Consider the following 24909-nt stretch of genomic DNA (forward strand, 5'->3'; position numbering starts at 1 on the left):
AGAAAGGGTTCCAGGAGAATTCCTTCCGTGCAAAGCAGGGAGTTTCTTCATCATCACAACTTTAGTAGTTAAAGGTTCTTTTTTTCGTTTTTTTTTTTAAAGAGAGATACACAGTGATTGCTTGTATATGAGTCACTGCCTAACTGTTTAGCAGAAGGAGACCCCTGTATACCAGCTGGGAGTGAGTAAACTTGTGTGTGTGTGCCTGCTAGTGAGTGAGCTTGTGTGTGCCTGCTCCTGAATTAGTTTGTGTATGTGGCTGCTAGTGAGTGAACTTGTATGTGTGTGTGTTAGTGGGCTTGTCTGTTAGAAGCATGTGTGTGTGTGTCAGTGGGCTTGTCTGTTGGAATCATGTGTGTGTCAGTGAGCTTATCTGTATGGAACATGTGTGTGTGTGTCAGTGAGCTTGACTGTAAGAAGCACGTGTGTATCAGTCAGCTTTTCTGTAGTGAGCATGTGTGTGTGTGCTTGTCTGTAGTGAGCATGGGTGTGTTAGCTTGTCTGTAATGAACATGTGTGTCAGTGTGCTTGTCTGTAGTGAGCATGTGGGTGTCAGTAAGCACGTGTGTGTGACCGTGATCTTGTCTGTAGTAAGCCTGTGCGTGTAAGTTTGTTTGTACTAAATTTGTGTGTGTACCAATAAGCTTGTCTGTGTGTGTCAGTGAGATTGTCTGTCAGTGAGCGTATTTGTGTGCATCAGTGAGCTTGTGTTTTTATGTCATTGAGCGTATATATCAATGAGAATGTCTGTCTGTCTGTCTGTCTGTCTGTCTGTCTGTGAGCCCATGCATCAAAGAGCTTGTGACAGTGAGATTGTCTGTGTCTGCATGTGGGTATGCTTACTGTATAGTTAAATGTTTTACTCTGAAAGGACCAATATTTTGAAATAAAATATACATACACACACACACATATATATATACATATACATACACAATACACAGCACAGTGACTTATGGGGCTGGCATAGATTTTTTTTTCCAGGGCTGCTTTGTATCCCCAGTCCGGCCCTGTACAGAGGAGGCAATGTCTGTGCAATGTCTATCAAGCTATTAACAATGCAGGAGATAAGAACTTCTAAATTAAACATGCTGTGCAATAAAGGGAGTTTAAACATTAGCTCTTTCTTTACTGGACTTGTTTAGGAAGGCTGTACAAGTTAAGTGCAGGAAGGTGTGACTAGGACAGCATAAACAAAGTGATTTCACTCCTTAATGGTAGAGAAATGAGCAGTGAGACTACAGGGGAATGGTCTATACACCAAAACCACTTCATTAAAGGGACACTATAATCATAGAATATATAGTTATAAGCAATCCCTCCAGGCTTTTTGCAGTAAACACTGTCTTTTCAGATAAAAGGCAGTGTTTACATTACAGCCTAGGGATACCATTGGCCAATACACAGATGGCTACTAGAGGTGCAGTGGGGCAGTGTCTACTCCCTCTGCGTAGAGACACTGAACATTCCTCATAGAGATGCATCTCTTTGAGGAGATGTTGATTGACAAGGGATGTGTTTGGTTTATGTTGGCTTTGCCCCTAAACTGCCTGCTTGACAATATCAGCCAATCCAATGCTTTCCTCTGGGAAATCACTTTGATTGACTGAGATCACCACTTCTGATGATGTCATCCAAGGAGGCAGATCAGGGGCAGAGCCAGCACCAGGAGACTGGAATAAAGGTAAGATTTTACTGTATTTAGGATGTAGGGGATCAAGGGGGCTAGTTACTGTTTTTAACACTATAGGGTCAGGAATACATGTTTGTGTTCCTAACTTTATAGTGTTGATTTAAGCTAAAGTTGTTTTGGTGATGATAGTGTACCTTTAAAAGAACATTTCAAGCACCATAACCACTGCTGCACACAATAGTGATTATGGCGCCAGTAGTACTCAGATGCCCCCCAATGTAAGTAGTCAAACCATCTCAGGGATCAACTTGCCACTCTGACATTTCCTCATCATATCCAGTAGCTGATCCAACAATTTGAGGGGCTAAATCTACTTTTAAATAAGTGTTAATTACAATACAATATTGGAGGTTGGACCGTATGCACCTGCACTAATAGGCTGCAAGATCTGCCACACAGTTTTAAAGATATTTTCATGAATTTATAATATTTTCAGTTAAAATTATTTGAACTTATTTAATTGCTTATTATTATTATCATTATTATTTTTATTATTTTTATTGAGATTATTTCAGTCTAGTAAGTAGCTTGTTTTCCATCAAGTTCAGACTTTGTGATTTGTTTTATAACTGCTACATTAAACAAGGAGCAGAAGTAGTTCTAGATAGCGCAGTATAAGTACATATGAGAACAGGCAAGTAAAAGTGCAATACACAACTGTCAGCTATGGAGCCCCATGACAAAAGCAGCAAGTTCCCAGGCATGGGTATAAGTCTACTACATGATGAAAGACAAAAATACTTAAGGGACGCTATAGTCTTTGAAACAGGGATAGGCAACCTTTGGCACTCCAGATGTTGTGGACTACATTTCCCATACTGCTCTTACACCCATATGTAGCGGATCACCTGGCACCCCGAAGGGGTACCTCCGTTGAAGGATGCTCCTAGCGCTTATAGAGGGCTCCAAGCGCTCCGCAGACACCACAACCCCCGTAGACCCCACGAACCGCCGCAGCTTGGTTGGGGTCTCGCCTTCTCCTACCCACCCTGGACCTACGACAAGGCTCCAGGTTCCAGTGGGCGAACCTCTCCTCCAAGAGAGTGAAGCAGGAGCAAGCTCTTACAAGAGCTTAGAAGTGATTATCCAAGGGAGCATGCAGAGCATAGCAATCCCTTGTAGTGATATAGCAATTCCCCCAATAAGAAACAGGACTCTAGATTGAGGGTGAAGAAGAACTCTCATGTTTAATGGCAGGTACTCTGCTTTTATGCAGTGCTCCCCTGCAAGGGAGATGCCCACAGGCAATTAGGCATTAACCAATCACATATCGGTTACATCCCACATATTCCCTCCCCTCTGCTTGGGAGATAATTGAGTTTCTTACTGTATCTACTCTATCTCCAAGCTAAAAAATCATACATTTTATACATTTTTATAACTTTAAAACTATACATCTAATATTAATAAAAAAACATATATTACATATAAAAACACATATTAATAATCAGCACACTTGAAATATGGACATACTCAAAAATCATGCAAATCCTTCCATTAGTTCAAAAGTTAGTCGGAAGTCCTTTGTGACTGAAAGCAGGCACATTTTCATGCCCAAAACAGTTCCACAGATTCAGGCTGTGTGGTCGGTCTATTTCTGCTCTGAAAATAACAAAGTCCCATCCGAAGGCGCCGTTCGAATCGTCGAACTCACTTCGACTTTTGTCGAAGTGTCAAAGTGAAACCGGGGTTGTTTCCGTAGTGTTCTATTGTCTACCAGAGGTCTGTTTTACACCCAGAAATGACAAAGTCCCGTTCGAACGTGTGTTCGAATCTTCGAACGGGACTTAGTCTCCAGCCGCAGTGTCGAAGGATAGGGGAAGGTACAGCTCACTGCGCTCGACTGGAATAAAATGGCCGCCGCCACGTGTTCGACTGTAAGGGCGGCCACTTCGACGACTTCGGCACTTAGACGGCTTCAGCACTTTGACGGCTTCGGCACTTCGACTGCATTCGAAGTGCCAGTTTAAAAGTTGTAATACTGCTCCCAAGTATTTAAAAGGGCCAGGAACAGCATACAAAAATCCATTGTGCCCAAATATACTCCTTGAAGGGTTAATACACCCCAGGGCCATAGTCGCAGGGCAGGAGGCTAGCAACCAGGCTTCTCCAGTTTACAGTGGCGAGGTTGGTTCCGCCACACCATAATGCTGACAAAGCATTATGGGAGGTGTATTCCAAAACATCTGGAGTGCCGAAGGTTGCCTATGCTTGCTCTAGAACAACTTTAGCTTCATGAAGCAATTTGAGTGTATAGATCATGCCTCTGAAATTTCACTGCTCAATTCTCTGCCATTTAGTAATAAAATCGCTTCTGTTTCTGTTTATGCAACCATAGCTACTCTTCCTCTGGCTGTGACTGACACAGCCTACATGAAAAAAAAAATGGTTCCTTTTTTTAATCAGATGTTACTTACTTTAAAAGTGTAACTCCTGCTCTGTAAATTGAACTTTAATCATTGTCTAGCAAGTGAGTAATAGAGCAGGAGATAAGAAATTCAAAGCTAAACAGTATTTGCAGTAAAGGAAGTATAAACATAAGATGACCTTTACAGGAAGTGTTTAGAAAGGATGTGAAAGTTACCACAGGGAGTTGTGACTAGAGCTATATAAACAAAGTGATTTAATGCCTAAATGACAGGGAATTGAGCAGTGAGACTGGAAGGGCATGATCTATACACTAAAACTGCTTCATTAAGTTGTTTCGGTGACTATAGTGTCCCTTTAAATATGGAGAATAAATACGATCTATATCTTGTGTCTTTATTTTTAACAAAGGCACGGTTTATAATCACATAAAACTATGGAATATTGATTACATGTAAAATCACAAGAAATACCTAATGTCTTTACATACACAATGTCAAGTAAGATGTCCTTGTGTTATTATGGATGCAAAGAAAAATGTAGACGAGACCTTTCCAGTTTGCCCTTGAAGCCACTTAGATGCTTGGAGACAGGAGAAATAATGAGCCGAGACATCCCTGGGGAGTATAATATAGACACTGACCTTCATTAACCTGGGACATGATAAAAGGCTTATTTTAAGCTCACTGGTCTTGGACCATATTTTTTTCAAGTAGTACATTTTCAAAGGTGTCACAATATTTTCTCACTGCCACTGAGTACTAGCGTGGTAATATCACAATGATATATTTCAGCAATTGTCTCCATTTAGGAGATATGCATGCTAAAATACAATAAAGTTATTTTTAGGTTAAGGAAAGAGTTAAGGTAAACATATTCGTTAGGGTTGATGATCTAAGCTCATAAATATGTATGATAAGCATATCAATAATATATATAAACTTATATTAAAAAAAATCTGTTAGTTAAAAATATATATTACTTTAACAGAAACTACTTTAAAGACTTGTGGCAAACAAATGTGTTGATTATTTTGTATTTATGCATTTTGGATGTGGAGTTTGTTATTTATTAATTGCTGGCATTTAAAAAGCACCAACATATTCTGCAGCAGGCCCATGATCTAAGATTTAGCCAATGAAGCTCTTTTATACAAAGTGCTTAGATAGACAGCCTGTGAGCTTACAATCTAAAGGATATAATAGGGAATTTGAGACAAGAGGTAGCAGGGGGAATTTGGAAGTGATGACCAGAGGAAATTAACAGAGAGTTGAAGCTACTGGTAAAATGTAAAGGGAATAAATGTGTCATTGAGTAAGATCTCAGACAGCTGAAGGAACATGCTATAAACTTTGTAGGAACCTGGGTTGGCGAGAGGAGGGGTGGGTGGGCAGGAAGTGCTTAGCGCAAATGAAGAGAGTCAGTATTGCATGTTTCTGGGGTTGGGGATTGAGGCCTAAAAATCAGAGATGGAGATGAGACACAGTTATATGATATTATTTACAGCTAGGAGGGGCAAAGGAAGTAGGCAGAGAGGGGTTGCATTCGGCAAACAAATAAATGGTATTTCCAACCGAATAGTTTACCAACCAAATTCTATCACCCCAAATATTAAAAACTATGTGTACATTAAATATTGGTGGAATACATTTAATAAAGGTAACAATGAATAACTGCATGCACAGAAAGTTACAGTGACAAACTACAGATAAAATGATGACAATGTTATATTACAAATAATAATACTGTGACAAAGGTAGAACAGATGAGATGCAGAATCATCTAAGCTTCAGTCAATACCTGAAAGTTGCAGGGAAATGAAAACGAAGAGTCACTATTGCATGTTTCTGGGTTTGTGGATCGTGGCGTTTGTGGATTGAGGAGTTGTGTTTTTCGGGGTTGGCAAAATTTAGTTCATGACGCTATTCAGTTAAGCCAAATTTCATTACTGGACAAAATTTAGGCATGCCAATTGGACGAACCACAAGAGTCAGCCAGGTAGGGCAAACCATCTGTTTCATATACCTTTCACTGTAGTGAACAGCAACAGCAGGAAAAATTTCCATTTAATAATTTTTTTAGAAATAAATTTAAAGCAAGAGGTGAGTGGCCAGTTGGATCTCAGCTAGCATCTGATGACACCACAAGTATTAAACTGAAGAACATGGTAACCCAAGTTGGGGAGATTGAACTTGAGGAAGGCTGTTTGCACCTCCAGTTGTGGAGACATTTGTCAGTGGGATTCAGAATGTTCTCTGTAACAGAGAACACTTGCTCACCTTGGACAGTGGACGGTGGACATGGTAGCAGATGCTACTGAATTGCAAATTTGAGGCTAGAGCAGTCAAACGGAAAACATAATTGACTTGGCGAATGTTCAGTTTGGCTATTTTCATCTCAAATTTGAAATTCACTTTGGATTCACCTTGAAGCCTCACCTTAGTGAATAACCCTGTAAAGTAAGAATTGGAAGAGAATTTCAACGTTTAGGCCAAACTTGAATTTTACTATTTTGACCTGATCTGTGAAATTCTCTATGAACTCACTTTGAATTGTCACTTTAGTAAATAACCCTGTATGTTATCTGATTTAGTATTACATGTTGAGTGTATTGCAGTTATATAGCAATTATAAAGAGAACATTCATGTACAACTGTTTGCTTTGAATAAATGGCTAAACTGTGCAAACATATATCCTAATCACTATCTTTGTTTTGTTTTACCAGTTCATTATGTTTGACTCAAGTGATAGAAAAAACAGACCGGGAAAAAGATGGGAGACTGTTTCCTCTGCTTTTAAAAGAGGCTTTAGATGGGAACTCGTTAACACTTCTGCTTGCCTGCTTAAATATTCAAGGTATATCTTTAAGTACCAAATGTTAACTTCTCAGAGCAGGTTAACTTTATGTTCATTGTCCATAGGCAATTCACCATAATAATAAAAAAAATATATTGAATTAATCATTTTGAGCTGCAGAAACTACATTCCTTCTTTGCAGTGCCACCAGGATATGGGATGCATGGGTTTTATACCAATATAGGCTTTTGGCTTTCTCTTACTCACCACTGATGTGATTGGTCCTGCTTAGGAATACAAAAGTTATTATCATATTTTATTTATATATTGCCAATATGGCCAACCATCAATCACTCAATAGTTGGCATAGACCTCTATGCCCATCACTTGTTATCAAATCATATTTTGTTTTAGAAAATATACTCTCTTTTTTTCTTTTTTTTTTTAAGAAAATCTACATATTTGCAAGCATTTCTGCTAGCACAATTTATAGATGATTTTATGTGCCTTTTAAATAGCATAAAGAGAGGAATTAGGGGAACACCCACAACATGCATTTCATGGCAGCGGTGCTGCTGTAAAGATTAACATTTATACAATATACAGATTAAAGAACTGCACACACAAAAAGTACAGTTTTACATTTTACAAGGCTACTTAAAATCATCTGCCTTGGCAAACAAATATAGGATTCCTTTTCGCTATATGGCCATATCATGTTAAAGGACCACTCTAGTGCCAGGAAAACATACTCGTTTTCCTGGCACTATAGTGCCCTGAGGGTGCCCCCACCCTCAGGGTCCCCCTCCCGCCCGGCTCTGGAAAGGGGAAAAGGGGTAAAACTTACCTTTTTCCAGTGCTGGGTGGGGAGATCTCTGCCTCCGATCCTCCTCCGTTCTGCCCCGTCGGCTGAATGCGCACGCGCGGCAAGAGCTGCGCGCGCATTCAGCCGGTCGCATAGGAAAGCATTTACAATGCTTTCCTATGGACGCTTGCGTGCTCTCACTGTGATTTTCACAGTGAGAATCACGCAAGCGCCTCTAGCGGCTGTCAATGAGACAGCCACTAGAGGATTTGGGGGAAGGCTTAACCATTAATAAACATAGCAGTTTCTCTGAAACTGCTATGTTTATAAAAAAAAAATGGGTTAACCCTAGCTGGACCTGGCACCCAGACCACTTCATTAAGCTGAAGTGGTTTGGGTGCCTAGAGTGGTCCTTTAACCCCTTAAGGACCAAACTTCTGGAATAAAAGGGAATCATGACATGTCACACATGTCATGTGTCCTTAATGGGGTTAAGCCCACCACTATGTCACAGTATCTCAATATTGGTATATCCTACACTAATTTTAGCATTTTTACTGCTTGTGGCAAAAAGAACCTCGCCACGGGCTTTTGGAGGAGCCTGCTTGCCAGCCTCCTGTCCCAGGACTATGGCCCCTGCAATAGACCTGGCTAAAATACTTTAAAAAGACTCTGTTCATGCAATTGGGACTATATGGTTCAGTTACCGTACAACCGCACGAACCGGAGACCACCCTGGAGCCTTTTAAACCTAAATTGATACTTTGTAACATTTCCACCGCAGTGTTCTAATTGTTCGTCTGGGTGGATGCAATTCCTATGGACAACCACGAGGTGGCGGCCATCTTGTTCACATGAACGCAGGCAGCAGTGCTTGGGCCTCAAATCTCCTGGAACTAAAATCGGACACAGGAACTCCAAACACTGCTGGACTTCCATCGCCTGCGTTCGGTTCTATACAACTTAAAAGGGCACTCTCTACTAGAGCCCATAACATATTCAAGTGCATATTCAGCCCACCAGGTAGAGCAATGAATGAATGCTGGGAAAAAGTTAATGAGTATTAAGCAGGGTTTCAGGTCAGTCGCTGAGTATGCTATCAAATTGCGCGCTCAAGCATCTGAACAACATAGAACTGGTTACAGCTTTTACATAGAGTGTATCAGAAACCCTGCAAGGTGAGATCACTGTCAGTTTCCTCCCAGAGAGGACATTATTTCATAAATGTCATATATGTCCCATATAGACAATAGGTACCATGAAAGGAGTGCTACATGAAGAAAAGCACAAGATTTTGCACCCAGGTTCACAATGCCTGAGCTATCCCACGAGCCAGTAGATGTAGAGAAAGTCTCTGCATGTATTCTGGCAAAATTGGACTTTTCTCAAACAACTACCCATTGAGGCCTGCAAACCCCCGCACTTATATCCAATTAGGGTGACTGGTCTTGGGTGTGTATTCTTTGTCCCCTAAAAGGCCTCCATACCACATAATACTCCCTGTTTCTTTGGGTTGGGATAGTTCTTTGTGCCACAGTAGTGACTTGATTAATTCTGGGGATGAGAAGTTCATTCATACTTTAGTTAACCCTTTGAGGACCAAGGGATGTATTTGTCCCATGTTTTCATTTGCCTGTATCATCTGATTAAGAACTTAAAATACATTTTTTTTTTTGGTTTGCGTCAAAATATTAGTTCTTATCAACAAATGGATCTAGCTTTTTGTCATGAAATGGTTTTATTTATTGTTCAAATACATTCTTAAAGGGAAAAAAATATAAATATCTTATGGTCCTCAAAGGGTTAATGATTTGGCTACATTTCTGTAATGTCTTGCAGTGGGCCATTTGTCAGATACCTACCTGTTTATGATTTCCATCCATTCCACCACACATGAGAGAAAGAAATTGGTAGGGATTATTCATTGACCCTCTACCCAGTAATAATGGAATGGAAGAAATGGGAGCTAATCCCTATGGTACATAGGAGAAAGCCACTTGACTCTCTCCGAGTCTCATATATCCCTTATATGCATTGGTTTGACGTTTAAAAAAATAAAATTATTTATACATTCAGGGCCTCAAACAGTAATTATGTTTGACTCTTTATTAAATTTAAGATACTTCAACAATGAATTGTCCTAGTGTAAAAGTGTCAAGTTACAATTGTAGGTCACCCAGCTGCACATACTCACTGAGTAATTCAGATCTTCCGATTTTTAAATCGTTTACAAAGGTATTCTGGCTTCTACTGAAACTTGTAAATTGAGCCCATTGTTTTGTAATAGTCTCTTTATACGTTTTAATTTTGATTTTAGATCTCTCTGGAAGAGAGATACTTTCTGCCCTATCTGTTGCTGATCGTGTCAGAGGGTTATCCAAAAAGATATCAACAAACCACTGGAATCCAGAGGAAGCCGCATGCAAACTGAGGGGAAAAATAAGAAACCTGCGATGCAAGCTTCTGTCAGAAAAATTTTTGGAAGAGAATGCAGTGAGACTTCTTGGAGAGGCTGTAAAGGAATTGCAAGTTAGCAAAGTTATTGTTATTTGAAAATATGAATTGTGTAAACGTTTCTCATATAAAACCAAAGTCTATTAGCACACAGCTAATGCTTTTCAAGAACATTTGCGTTTAGATTTGGGCAAAGATTCATGAATCTCCTCTGGCCTCCTTCAGTTGATGAGTTGTCAGAAATAATGGTTTAAACTGCATATAAAGAGAGATGGTTTAAACCTCTATAATGTAGAGTATAGTTTTTTTTATAACTTATAAGTGTAGTGCATTTGTACTCATTACTGATGTACAATGGTCCTAGCTGCTGAATATCTTCTAGTGCTATTTCGGCTATCTGATGTAAGCAAGCCTTGATATATATAGATATATACTGATAAGCCACAACATTAAAACCACCTGCCTAATATAATGTAAGTTCACCTCATGCTGCCAAAACAGCTCTGATCCGTCAAGACTTGGACTCCACAAGACTTCTGAACGTGTCCTATGATATCTGGCACCAAGACTAAAGCAGCAGATACTTTAAGTCATGCAAGTTGTGAGGTGAGGCCTCCGGGGATCAGATTTGTTTTTCCAGCACAACCAACAGATTATCAATTGGATTGAGATCTGGGGAGTTTGGAAGCCAATGCAACATCGTGAACTTGTCATATTCCTTAAACCATTCCTGAACAATTTTTCCAGTGTGGCAGGGTGCCATATCCTGCTGAAAGAGGCCACTGCCATCAGGGTACACCATTGCCATGAAAGGGTGTACGTGGTCTGCAACAATATTGAGGTAGCTGGTACAGGTCATTTGCTACACAATAGAATACACGAATGCCAGGACCCAGCCCCATCGACAGCAAACTGAAAAGCGCTGTGTCTTCTGACACCTTTCTATCATGGACAGCATTACGTTTTTCAGCAATATGAGCTACAGTAGTGCTTCTGTGTGATTGGACCAAACGGGCTAGTTTTCACTCCCAAGACTTGCTGTTTTGGAGATGCTCTGACACAGTTGTCTTGTCATCACTATTTGGCCCTTGTCAAATGCACTCAGATCTTTTTGCTTCCCATTATTCCTTCCAACACATGCAATTCAAGAACTGACTGTTCACTTGCTGCCTATAAATACCAAACCTTGACATATGCCATTGTAACAATATAATCAATGTTATTCACTTGTCAGTGGTAATGTTGTGGCTGATCAGTGTGTGTGATTTTAAATATATATTAATATATTAATAACTTATTTACCTCTAAGTCAAGTCACCTCACCCACCTTAACATTCACCTTTATTAAACATATGTAAACATATGTATTTGCCTATCCGGTCAGGATTTGGTGTTCTTAGTTGTTCATCGGTCTTAAGTCTAGTGGTTGCACAAATTCAGTAGCTCAAATTGAGGGAAAGGGGTTGCAGTTAATGGGACATACTTAGGCTCACACCTACCTGGAGCTAGGTAGAATTCATTTGAGAATGAAATGCCATACACAAGGAGAAGCAGTAGATAAATGTGTAAAAAAAAAGGTCAGGGAAGACATTAAAAGAGAATGGTGTATATAGAGAAATGGAACTATGAAACGTGATGTACAGTAGGAAACTGATGTTATCCAGATAGGTTGGTTATTGAATAATCTGAATATTTTGTAATAGACCCTGTTCTTTTGCAGGGCGTTTCAAATTGCCTTTGTTCCATCTAGAACTACCTCACATCTATTTTCTTTCTTCTTGGTCAAGGGAACAGAACTCCCCCATCTCCCCCACCAAGATTTCATCCACTTTAGAAATCTTGCTTGTATTATAATACTAGATTACACTTTTGAGCCATTTGTTCGAGCACCTATCATTTAATGCCGTGACTACCATTAAAGTATGTACCATTAGATTTGCAATATATTATTTTAAATGAAAAAATTACATTGTTAAAAAAAATAAACATTAATCCTGTGAAGACTGTGAATAGCAGGGTTGCAGTCAAATAAGAAAAATCGAAATAATGCTGTTTTTTTCCATTGCAATACTAAGTTCCACTAATGAATGTTCCAGGTGTTTTTTTAAGGAACATTCTGTGGGCAATCATAAATCTCTGTAGCTTGCTAGGTCTGATCATGCCCCTTGGGGAAACATTATTTCTACACAAAGGCCATCCAGTGTGATTGCTATAGCAACCTGTTTCGGCAGAGCAATAAAAGAAAGGGAAATGTGAAACATGAACTGATTTAGTTCAAAGTTGTTGTCCCACTTATTATAGAAATATAGAACAGATGAACAAAAGCAGAGACAGACTGCCACTCAAGTAATAAATTACGTGCAATACTGAGTGATCTCAGATCTTGTTGTCACCTCTCTGCTGGGCAATAGAAGATTCATCAAGAATGGTTATGGTCTATTAACTCTGCAAAAGACACATGCACTTCTGTAGCATCCTCAATGACCATGCAAAGTGAATGTATTTCTCAGCAGCGGTGCTGACACAGAGGCTAACATTTATACAAAATCAAGATTAAGGAACAGTGCACACATAAAAATACAGTCTAAAATGCTATAAGGCTAGTTAAACAAATTCAGTATCACCCTATGGCTATATTGTGCGAAGCCCACCACTACGCCACAGTACCGCAATATTGGTGGGTCCTACACTAATTTTAACATGGGAGACAAATGAAATAGTGTTAGTGCTAAATTAACTCAAGCGTATTTAAATAATCTGTAAGAGCATTGTGAATATATATCATACAAAATTAATGTGATAAAAAAATTCAAAAATTACAGTGTCATAACTAAATAATCAAAGCGCATTTATGTATATTAATACAATGTATATCATATGTCTGCTCTACAAAAAAATAATTATTATCGTTAAAGTGACATTGCTATACAAATCCTCCTCAAATTTATACTTTCCTGTGGACACCTCCAAAGGAGCATCTGAAGCAGATGGGCAGGATCGGGCACTCAACCCAGAAGGAATCTGCCATGAACATACATTGAAAAAAAAGAAGGAATTGGTGGCACACCAGGAACCTGCATTTCTCCTCAGTGGTGCTGCTGTGGTGCACCATTCACCGTGTCACACTCAACCCCCTCACCCTATCACACTCAACCCCCCCACACTGTCACACTCAATCCCCTTACCCTGTCACACTCAACCCTCTTGCCCTATCACACTCAACCCCCCCACCCTATAACACTCAATCCCCCCACCCTGTCATACTCAACCCCCCCACCCTGTCACACTCAACTCCCTCGCCCTATCACACTCAACCCCCTCACCCTGTCACACTCACCAACCCCAAACTCTCACACTCACCCCCTAACCATGTCACACTGACCCCTTAACTCTTTCACACTCACTCACCCACCCTCACCCTAACACACCTACCCCAAACCATTGTCATACACACACTTTGTCATAATTACCCCCCTGCCAAACACACAACTCTAACCACCCTATTACAGTCACCCCCTGAATATATTAATCATCTTACACAGTTACCTCCCACATATAAAACACAGCCTCACCATAAACATAACACATAAAGCCCAAAGCAGCCTCACTTACACACAACAGATTTGCCTTAAAAGCTGTGATGGCTGCTGGCAATCTGGCGGGTGGGTGTATGCTGCAATCTAACTGATCCCAGTAACTACCGGCTGCCTGCGCTTGATAGGAAATATAAGGGGCTCTACTGTTTTCACTAGATTGTGTTTTTGATGACTTTGTTTAAATAGGTGACATAGTACAGAGCATATTAAGTAGACATGGGTCAATCATGTTCCCTTTATACATAGTACTAAAAGTTACCGAATAATGAGAGAGGAAACGAGAGAGGGAGAGAGGGGAACTTATAGAACTTGTACCCCAAATAAATCAATATACACGAATTATAGGTTGTAATCAATACCCCTTTGTCCTGCAACTGGATGCCCCATCTTAGCTCTATGCCAATCATTGTTATAAGCTCTGTCCCTAGCACCTGGCAGTGAGCATAGAGAAAGCATTCCCTAAAGAGAAGAAAAAAAACACTATTTGTATTTGAAAAATGTGCCCTGGCTGTGCCTGAACTGAATGAGATTTTAAAGTGTCCCCCTGGACAAATAGGGAAGGGGGAGCATGACTGCTGCCCAGGATAGTGGGATGAAATAATGGGAGCAACAATGTTGCAAATATGGAAGGACTTATAATGGGAGAGCAGGGGAGGAGACTTACCAGTCAGAAGGAGATTGTCATTCACCCTGGTTGAATTTCTTTTCACTGACTGTACTTTTCTCTGGAATTGCTTTCTCATTGTCTGTTGGGGAATACCTGGGCCTGCAAAAAAACAACAAAATCAATAGATCTTTTACTGATTGAGGACGCGGCGCGGGTAGGTGATTCGTCATCATGCACGCAATCCTGCGTGCTTGCAACGCCGGATGTCAGGACGCAAGGAACGCCGCGGCGCGCATGCGTGCGGATGGCCTGGGCTGGAGCCGGAAGTTCATCTGCGGTGCGGGAGCACCCCGAAACGGCACGAAAAGGACCGCAGAGGTACGCATCTGGCTCCGACGCCTGCGGGTCCCAGGAGCGGGAAGAAGAGGCACTCAGTCTACAATCGGGATCTGGAGAGGAGGATACAGTGTTCCCCAGTGGGTCCGGTCTGCCTCCTGCAGCATCAGCGTGTGAGTATTGCGCTAGCGCCTGGGATGCGCTGGCTGAGGATGATAGGGGGTAGGGTTCCCAGGGACAAGGGGATTTAGTTAAACAAGGGGATTTAGTCAGACAAGCGGATTTAGGGAGACAAGGGGATTTAGATAGCCAAGGGGATTTAGTTAAGTTATTGAGGTCAGTATTGGAGAGGTTGCCTGGTGCTGTCCCCTCTTCTACTCCGCTAGGTATGCGTGGGGCTGCGTCGCAGCTTCCGGTCAGGGACAGGGTGATGGGTATTCTGCGTCCACGGTTGCCAGGCTGTGAGCTGTCCCCACTGGGTCTGCATGTGGCAGCAGACGTCAGGGACATAATAGTCCGGGGTGAGTATGTCGACTTCCTGGCTCTGGTTCCTCCAGATAGGGAGTTGGTGGATAGACCGCGGCGAGGTGACATGGGTGACGGTGATAGAGGTAAGCAGCTTCCCCGCACTTTTGGGAATTGGCTTCAAGGTTTTTCGGTTTTCGCGAGTATCTTAACGGGTAGTTTTCCGGACAAGGCTCCCTCCTTGTTCGGTTATTTGGATCTCATTTGGGGGGCGTACAAGATTTATGGGGGGCAATGCTGGTACCGGTACGACCAGCAATTTTGGCAGAAGATGGCGGTCAGTGAGGGCATGGATTTTAGGGTGCAGGATGGCAGCTTATGGCTGCTGTTGATGACGCCCTGCCGGCCATCCCCCTTTCCAGGGACGGCTGGCGCGCTGGCTAGTGCGCCGGCAGGACAGCGTAGGGGAGTCTGTTGGCTCTTTAATGAGAGCCACTGTAAGTGGTACAGTTCATGCAGGTTCCGGCATGAGTGTTCGCCCTGCGGTGGAGCACCTCCCGCCGTGCGCTGTTTCAAAAAGGGTAAGACAGGGGTGCGCCCCAAGGACGACGTTCCTAGACAGGAGGACGCCAGTGAGCGTCGAAAGGATGCGCCCATGGCTAGACCGGTATCCTAGGCAGCGGGAAGGGAGTATTCTATTGGACGGGTTTTTATTTGGTTTTTGGATTCCGTTTGTTTTTTCTGAGGCGCCGTCGTTTGCGGTCAATTTACAGTCGGTTTCGGGTAAGGAGAATATTCTTGAACAGAAGTTGGACAAGGAGGTATCCTTGGGCCGCATGGCAGGACCGTTTTCTGAGCCCCCGTTTTCTAACCTGCGAGTGTCGCCCCTGGGCTTAGTCCCTAAAAAAGAGCCTGGGGCCTTTCGCCTCATTCACCACCTGTCCTATCCATCCGGCGGGTCGTTGAATGATGATATTGACAAAGAGGTGTCGAGGGTGCGTTATGCTTCATTTGACAGGGCTTTGGAGTTGGTGAGAGACGCAGGGTCAGGGGCATTGCTCGCAAAATCGGACATCGAGTCTGCCTTTCATTTGCTTCCGGTCCACCCGGACTGTTTCCACCTCCTGGGTTGTCAATTTAATGGGTTGTTCTTTTATGACATGTGTTTGCCCATGGGTTGTTCTATTTCCTGCTCCTATTTTGAGATGTTTGCGACATTCTTGGAATGGGTGGTGTCCCAGGTGTCGGGTTTGTCCTCGTTGACCCACTACCTGGACGATTTTTTGTATGTTGGGTCGGGGGATTCCGACGACTGTGCGTTGTTGTTGAGGGCGTTCCAGCAGATCACGTCGGAGTTTGGTGTCCTGGTGGTGGTAAGTAAGACGTTTGGGCCGGTGGTTAGGTTGGCTTACTTGGGGATCGAGATTGACTCTAGTGAGATGGTCTTTCGATTACCTGAAGATAAGCTGGGTCAGTTACTCTGCCTTATCGACCGAGTTAAGGGCTCAAAAAAAGTACAGTTGCAGCTGATGCAATCGCTTTGGGTCACCTGAACTTTACTTGCCGGGTTCTGTCCATGGGCTGAGCATTCTGTCGTCGCCTGTCCCTGGCCATGGTAGTGGTTAAGCAGCCATTTCACTTTATCCGGATTACAAGTAGGCTGCGGTCGGATTTGCAGGTGTGGAGCGACTTCTTAGGTACGTATAATGGTCATTCTTGTTGGTTGCATTCGAAGGTGTCTAACGGTGAGCTGGACCTGTTTACCGACGCGTCAGGGTCCATAGGTTTTGGGGCCTATTTCCAGGGGCAGTGGTGCGCTGCGGAGTGGCCTGCCAACTGGCGGGGCTCGGAGCTGATGGGTAATCTGGCATTTCTATAGTTGTTCCCCAGTGTGGTCGCGGTCGAATTGTGGGGCGCAGGCTTGGCGCACAGGAAGGTGATTGTTCACACGGACAACATGAGTGTGGTCCAGGTGATCAATCGTTCCACGTTTAGGTCCCCTCCGGTCTTGGCATTGCTCAGGCGTCTAGTGCTACTCTGTCTTCAATGTAATTTGTGGTTGGTAGCCAGGCATATGCCGGGGGTGGACAATGTCATTACTGACTCTCTTTCTCAGTTTCAGTGGGACTGTTTTCAGAAGGTGGCTCCGGAGGCGGCGCAGACGGGAACCCCGTGCCTGCCCTACTTGTGGGACCTGGTTTCAGACATCTGAGAGGATTGATCCGGGGGTCCTTATCGGAGTCTTCAAGACTTACAACGCAGTATGGGATCGCTGGTGGGCCATGGGTAGGAGCGGGGAGGTGGAGTCAGACTCCGGAAGATTGAACATTACGCTGTCTTTACTGGAGTCATTGTGTTCCACAGGTAGGTCGGCTGCGGCGGCTGAGCAATCGTTGGCTGCTCTCTCCTTTCTATTTCGTTTTTTAGGTTGGTCGGATGTCACCAAGGCTTTCTGCATTTCCCGCATTTTGAAATGGTGGAAAAAGTGCCGCGTCCCCGACAAACGGCGACCTATCTCGGGGGCCATGCTACTGCAGCTGTTGGAAGTTCTTCCGGAGGTGTGTAGCTCTACGTACGAGGTACTTTTGTTTCGGGTGGCATTTTCACTGTGTTTCTTTGAGGCGCTGAGGATCAGAGAGCTAGTGGCACCCAGGGCGAGTTCAGTGTCAGCGCTGAGGCTTTCCGATGTCTCAGTGACACCGGATTGCGTGATACTGTTGATTCGGCGGTTCAAGACGGACCAAGAGGGTACGGGAGCGAGGGTACGGATCGGTCTTACTGGGGGTGTATTTTGTCCGGGGAAATTGTTGCGGGCATATCTAGGCCCCAGGGATGGCGCTGATGGCTCGCTGCTGGTCCATCTGAATGGGTCTTCACTGAGCCGTTTTCAATTTGCGAGCATACTGCGGAGCTGCATTTGTAGGTTGGGGGGGGACCCCAGGCTATATTCCACGCATTCATTTAGAATTGGAGCGGCAACACAGGCGAGCGAACTGGGTTTCCCGAAGGAGGCACTTATGCACCTGGGGCGCTGGGAGTCGGGGCGGTTCCAGCTTTACATGCGTCCTCATTTGCTGTGATGGTATGCCTCTGGATAAGTGCAAGTTTAACTGTTGTTCTTTGTTTTGTAGGCCATGTTCCTCGTTATGTGTGGATCCTGGGGCATTCATATGTTTACTGGGCGGCTAGGAGGGCAGAAGAAAGATCACATGGCCGTAATTTGGGGTTCCCGTTCCAGGAAGTTAGGGTACGTTGGCGGGGATTGAGGGGGTTACGTTGGGATCAAGTGTACAGGGAGTGTGAGCAGCTGAGTCGCTGCGTCGCTGGCCCAGTGACTCTGATATTGCATGCGGGCGGTAATGATGTTGGCCGACGGAGGTCGGTGGATCTCATTCACGCTATGCGTCATGATCTAGCGCGCTGTTTTGCGCTTTTTCGTGACTTGACTCTGATCTGGTCGGATATAGTGCCCCGCCCAGTGTGGCAGGTGGGAGGCTATGGGAAGGCGTTTGAACGCTGTAGGCGTAAGATTAATGTGGCTATTTCACGCTTTGTGCGTAGTTTGGGTGGAATAGTGGTACGGCACTTTGAGTTGGAAGGGAATAATTCAGACGTGATGCATCAGGATGGGGTCCACTTGACCCCAATTGGGCTGGACATATTTAATGTGGGGCTGCAATCAGGCATTGAAGTGGCGCTGTCTGCGGGGGGGCGCGAAGCTGGCGCAGTTCAGGCTGCGGCAGGACGGCTTCGCGGTGGCAGTTTTCCCTGGACAGCGGAATCGAAAAGGAAAGGAGTATGTCGTCACCTTGGGGAGACGACAGTCGGCGCAAGGCTGATGGCTAGCGACGGCTGTGTTGGGCTCTTTGAGAACAAGGAAGGAGAACTGTCTGTTGGGTCCTCACCCAACAGCTGGCAGGAATTAGGAATTACGTTTTTTACTGTTTAATAAAGCTGTGGCCATTGCCCTTATCCACTTAAAAGGTGTCCAGTGTATTATTTGGGGGCAACGGTGGGATGGGATATGGGTCAGCAGTCATGCAATTTGCTAAATCTTTAATATTAAATGTAAATGAAAACTGAGGATCTGTCACACATGCTCAGGTTGACTCACTCCATTTTGGCATAATTTGTGATGTAATACACGGTAAATGCATGGAAACGTACACTACTCCAGGTTTGCGTCCTTCTAGCAACACCATTGCCACGATTTCAAGTCTAAGTCCTAAGTTTGATGCGCCTTGATACAAACATCGCTCGCGTTCACTAGTGAGTGATTGGCAGGCTGCTCACATAATTTCTGGCACACGGGCATGACGCAAACCAATCATGTTCCAGCTTTTGCTATTTAAACCCCTCCTGCCTAGATCTAGGTGCCTTGTTGCTGTTCTAACTGACCCGATAGAGTGTTTCTTGTTATTCTCTGTATTCTGGTTTTGACCTTGGCTTGTTCTTCGAGTTTCCTGATCTCTGGGCTCCTGACCATTTGGTTTGTTTACCGTTTCTCCTGTTTTCTCCCGCACTTGACCCTGGCTTCCACTTTGACTGTTCTATCCATTAATTGTAGGGACAGGTAACATGGACTGTCCTTTTCCAGCTTGTTGTTAATGAGGATTTGTGTGTTTAGGGTTCCTACCTACCGTGAAAGAACCATGTGAAAAACTGGTTAGCATAAGTCTATTTTCAATTTTTTATTCAATAGTGGAATTTACAGAGAAGTGATAGTTTCCCTTTACAGTGTCAGTTCAATACCATGTTAATCTACTCTCTGGTTCATGGCATGGGCCCTCAGTATGGTCATCTTTAAGTCTGTGACAGTCCTTTCCCTCTAAACATTTATTGAAATGATTACTGGGATAAACAACTGGGATAAACAGTGCTTTATAAGTAAATATAAACCACTTACCACCAGTCCACTTGGAGGTTATCTCTATTGCCACGTGCCTGGTCCAACATTTACCTCATATTCTGTACTTTCATTATTCTATGCTCACTGTGAGTCCTTGAGAAATCCAGAGGGAGTCATAGGATATTTTGGATTTCACATTGGGCTCGAACAATAAAAATAAAGATACAGAGAAAGAAATAAATGTTGTTTTTTAATGAAAAAGGGACAACCAAAGACTAACTTTTATTTCTTTATTAGAGTTTTCCTTTCCTTCCGAAATGGATATTTTTGTTTAATACATCTAGAACCATTCCTCTTGTTCTGCCCGTGTGAATTCCTATAACATTAAGGCAACATTATATATTATTGAGGAAATAAATCACGTTTATACTGGTCTGAAGGGAGAACGATTCTAATAAAAAAGGCAAATAAAATAAATTTCTTCTGATGTGTTTTCTAAACAGATGGTGAAAAGACAAAGCTGGAAGGAGAAAAAGGAAATTTCACATCAGCTTGGAGGAAAGAAAAGGTGCCATCACGAGGTGAGTGGTAGCTCTTTATGTGTTTATCCTTATTCTAGTCGTGTATTTACCATCGGTGAACCTCTCTTTGCTTGAAGGGGTATCATTTTACTCAAGGAGACTCCCTTAGGTAATTAACTTGAGTCTGGTTTTGCTTATTGATTTCTACCCCTGGTATGAGTGTGAACAGCTTTATGTTATTATAGAACCTCAATGCAAACTCCATCTGAAAAGTAAAAATGATTACAAATTAAACTCAGTTGAAAAGCTCCCAAATCATTAGCATCTTAAAGGCCATACTAAAACAACATTTATGCATTCTACAGCTTTTGGCCTAAATTAATATTGGGGGGAAAAAAACAAAATAAAAATATCAACTCAAAACTGTTTTGCCCCATACTGCATCTTAAAAGAACACCAAAACATTAATCTCCTGGGTTGAGGGTATGGAGATCAATGATCTCAGCCAGGTTAATGCTTTCCAAATGTTTTGAAGGAGGCACCTCTAGTGGCTGTCAGTATGACAGCCACTAGAGGTGTTTAAACCCTGCAATGTAAATATTGCTGTTTGAGTCACCAGAAAGCACAGAAAAAACTTTCAAGAATGTTTAGATCTACTAACTGCTTTTGTAAGTAGAATAGTTATACAGTAACTTAACTGTAACTCCCAGAAACCCCTGTTCTGAGCGGGATGTAAGCTGTGCACACAGGACTTGGAAAAACGTTAATCAACCCATTCCCTCTGCTTGTTGAGGAAGCACCAAGGGGGTGGGAAACGCATCCAGGGCTGTATCACTCGACCTTTTTACTCAGGTAGCTGTGTGGGTGGTCTATTTCCTGTCTGGCAGCTGCAGGTACTACTATTTTTCGCTATAAATTTTTCACTTTATTTTTTCTATTTTTCTGCCTAAGTTTGCTGCTTATACTTGAAAACATATGCCACTTCAACACACCATGCAGTTCGTATGATATTCCATACCTGTACAACCTGCAGTAATTATGAGGGTGGCCATGACAGTTTGATGCCTACATCAAATAGTCTACATATATTTTTTTACTAATAAAAGTGCACTTTTTTTTTCATATTTCCACTTTTCTATGTTACTTATTTGAAGATTACCCATGTTTGTGCAGACTATTGTTCATCTTTTGGGACTTACCCGTTACATGTTAACCCTTGTAGTGCTGGGTTAATTATACCTAACAAGAAAGACTCTATATACCAGAATGAAAGGCTTCCTATTGGTCAAGCTGCCTCCTGGAGTGGGCAATGCTTAAGGTTGATGATGTAGTTTTTAAAGGTTTTGCTAAAAAATAAGTGGCTTTAAAAGTGAGTGTATGTTTATATTTTATTTAAAAAAAAAAAAGAATGAGTCATTTCTGTGGCAAAACTAGCCACTTCTTCGTGAAAAGACTAAGTTAATTCATCTAGTTTGACTTCACGAACAGAACAAGGACATATTGTTCGTGAAGTCAAACAAACTACCGAATGGAAGACCACACAGTGGAGTCGTGTGTCTCCAATTAAGAAATTGCAACATGGTAAACCGCAAGATCATGATGGTTGGATGGGTGGTCGCCGTTCATATGAACGAAACACGTGGTGGCGGCCATCTTAGCGCACGAACGCCCGTCGGTGTATTGTCATTGAGTACATGGAACTAAAATCGGCCACTCGACCTTGCGAACAACGCTGGACTGTGGTTCAATAAAAGTTCAGTTGACTCCCAAAACTGTGTTTCGTCCAGTTGTTGGGGAATGGGATGGGAATTACTATGCTACCATTTATTTGCATGCTGATCACGTCTACCAGCGGAGATATTGCAGTTTATACTTTTATTCCGCTAGTTTCTGCCTGGAGTGCTTCGTTAAATAATTTTTGTTCATCCATAATGCATGTGGATGGCAAGGTCAACTTTAGGATAGCATAGAAATGTATCTAGATGGTGTACAAGCAAAATTACCATCAAATATGTAGAGTAAGATATACCCTTAGCTAAAGATTGATTTTTAGTTTATGCTCTGTGGATTGTGTATGTATGCACTGCTTTACTATGCATGTTTGTGTTCAGGTCTGTAGCCCTGAGTCCAGGACCAGGCAAGCTCAGTAAGTGGACAGTTTGCAAGTGGTAACTGAGATTGGCTCTCCACAGCCTCCACACCATGCGTCCCACTGGCCATGGGTGAAGGAAGCAAGGAGTAAATGGGGATCTGTTTCTCTCAGATAATTTTATGAGTTGTATAACAGATTCCTCCAATCTTCATGGTCTTGTTTTTTTTAACAAGCACTTTAATATTATTAGAGTGTATGTTTAATTACAATATTAGAGTTCCTGGTGTCTTTAGCTTATTGGGTGCCCTAAACAAAGTAAAAAATAAAGATAAACTCCCCTTCTATCCAACAGTGTCCCAGTTTAATGTTACTTCCTGGTTTAGTTAGCTTAGTTGCACTGAACTCAAGAGGCAGCAATTGCCCAGAGCACCTTCCTTACAAAGAATTCTCATTGAGCTGTATTGGACAGTCTGTGATTGGACAGCCACAGAAAGTCTGGGCGGGGTGTGAAGGAGAGGGTTTGAAAAGGCAGCAGACAAGAAAACTGCAGGATTTGCAACCTGTCTTTAGATATAACTCCAATGAAAAAATACATGTAAGTTTTGATTTGGGTTATATCTACTAAACAGTGATTTTAATTTATTTTTGCATTTGGGCAGTATAGTGTCCCTTTAACTGCAGTGTTGTTTTATATTAAAGCAGCTTGTTATGTAGCACATCTAACTTGACGTGTTCTCAACAGTTTTCCCCAATAATGTAACCTAGGTATGAGAAATGAAAAAAATATATTTGCAGTTTGTGGCTCATTTGTTAATTGGTAATTATTACTAAGTTTTAGAATGTAAGTTAGTTTTTTACTCACCTTCTAAAAACGTAGTAAAAAATATAATTAAAGAAATTAGCCACAAAATGCAAATATGTTTTTTTAGTTATATTTCAGTTGGTTTGCTGAAAAATACATGTACCTTATGACTGAGTATCAAGTAAATGTTATTCCAGGGGGCACACTCTAATGAGATGAAAAGTGCATCAATATTCCCTTATGTTTAAAATAAGATGAAAACTGCTAATAATCTTAGCACCATAACAACAACTGCTTAAAGGACCACTATAGTGCCAGGAAAACAAACTCGTTTTCCTGGCACTATAGGGTCTTTAGGTCCCCCCACCCTCAGGGTCCCACACCAGCTTGGCTGAAGGGGTTAAAACTCCTTCAGCCACTTACCTTTCTCTGCGCTGGGGAACTCTCCACTCCTCTGCCGACGTCAGCGTTGAATGAGCATAGCGCATTCAAACCGCTCATAGGAAAGCATTACTCAATGCTTTCCTACGGACGTTCAGCGCCTTCTCACTGTGATTTTCACAGTGAGAAGTGCGGAAGCGCCTCTAGTGGCTGTCAGTGAGACAGCCACTAGAGGCTGAATTAACCCTCAGTGAAACATAGCTGTTTCTCTGAAACTGCTATGTTTTCAGCTGCAGCGTTAACACTAGAGGTACCTGGCACCCAGACCACTTCATTGAGCTGAAGTGGTCTGAGTGTCTATAGTGGTCCTTTAAAGTAGTGCTTATGGTACAAGAAGTGTTTGGGTGCACTGATTTCAAGAGGTTTGCCACAAACTGGAGATTTTACAGAAATTACAGTCAAGTCTCTCTGTTGCTGCTCTTTGGATAAAGCAGAAATTGTTGTTTCCTCACCCTCACACACCCCCAGTTTCCTTTACGTAATTGTATATCTATAAAGAAAAGGTAGTGAGACTTTGATCAACAATGTTTATAAAAACACAAGTTCAAAGGAAATTATGCATTTGATAAACGGTTGCTATTCATATGTAAAATGGGATCTTTTAGCTTTGATGGCGTTCTGCAACTTGATTTTTAAATGACATATTTAATCAGTATCTGTTTTGATGTTTAAAATGAATCTAATTATTTTTTTTTTTACTCATGCAATGCAGAGGCTCAATTTTAAAGGCATACAATATGGAGGAAATCAGTCCCACCTATTTTTAGGCATTGTATGGAGAATTTAAAAAATACATGAAAATAATAAAATGAAAAATAATGCTCACCTACAGTATAAAGTTTCTTAAATTGTGGTATTTGCGCAGACAAGAGCAGTCCGTAGGCAGATCCCTCCCAGAACATGCGGTTCCATCGTGTAGGGTTTTTGGATTATGCAGTAGTCACAGTCCCACTGTCCGATTGAACGCTTAGCATTTTCCCCATGTAAGAAGTGCCCTGTACATGGTCAGCACTAGGTGCGACTGGCCAGCATGGCTGACATTCAACATAATGTTAGTCCAAGTAAAACCACCATGCGATGTCAC

At 42.4% G+C, this 24909-nt stretch overlaps 1 protein-coding gene across 1 annotated transcript in view; it reads left to right on the top strand.

Moving 5' to 3' along the window:
* The window catches only part of LOC134601717 (centromere-associated protein E-like), a 91740-nt gene that overhangs the window by 43345 nt on the left and 23486 nt on the right, over positions 1–24909 (top strand). Inside the window, exons 9-11 of the mRNA XM_063446225.1 lie at positions 6787–6917; positions 9980–10191; positions 20473–20550. Of these exons, the coding sequence (XP_063302295.1) occupies positions 6787–6917; positions 9980–10191; positions 20473–20550 (421 nt within the window). The remainder of the gene's footprint in view (positions 1–6786; positions 6918–9979; positions 10192–20472; positions 20551–24909) is intronic.

The sequence above is a fragment of the Pelobates fuscus genome, chromosome 3 (assembly GCF_036172605.1).
Source record: "Pelobates fuscus isolate aPelFus1 chromosome 3, aPelFus1.pri, whole genome shotgun sequence".
Classification (NCBI taxonomy): domain Eukaryota; kingdom Metazoa; phylum Chordata; class Amphibia; order Anura; family Pelobatidae; genus Pelobates; species Pelobates fuscus.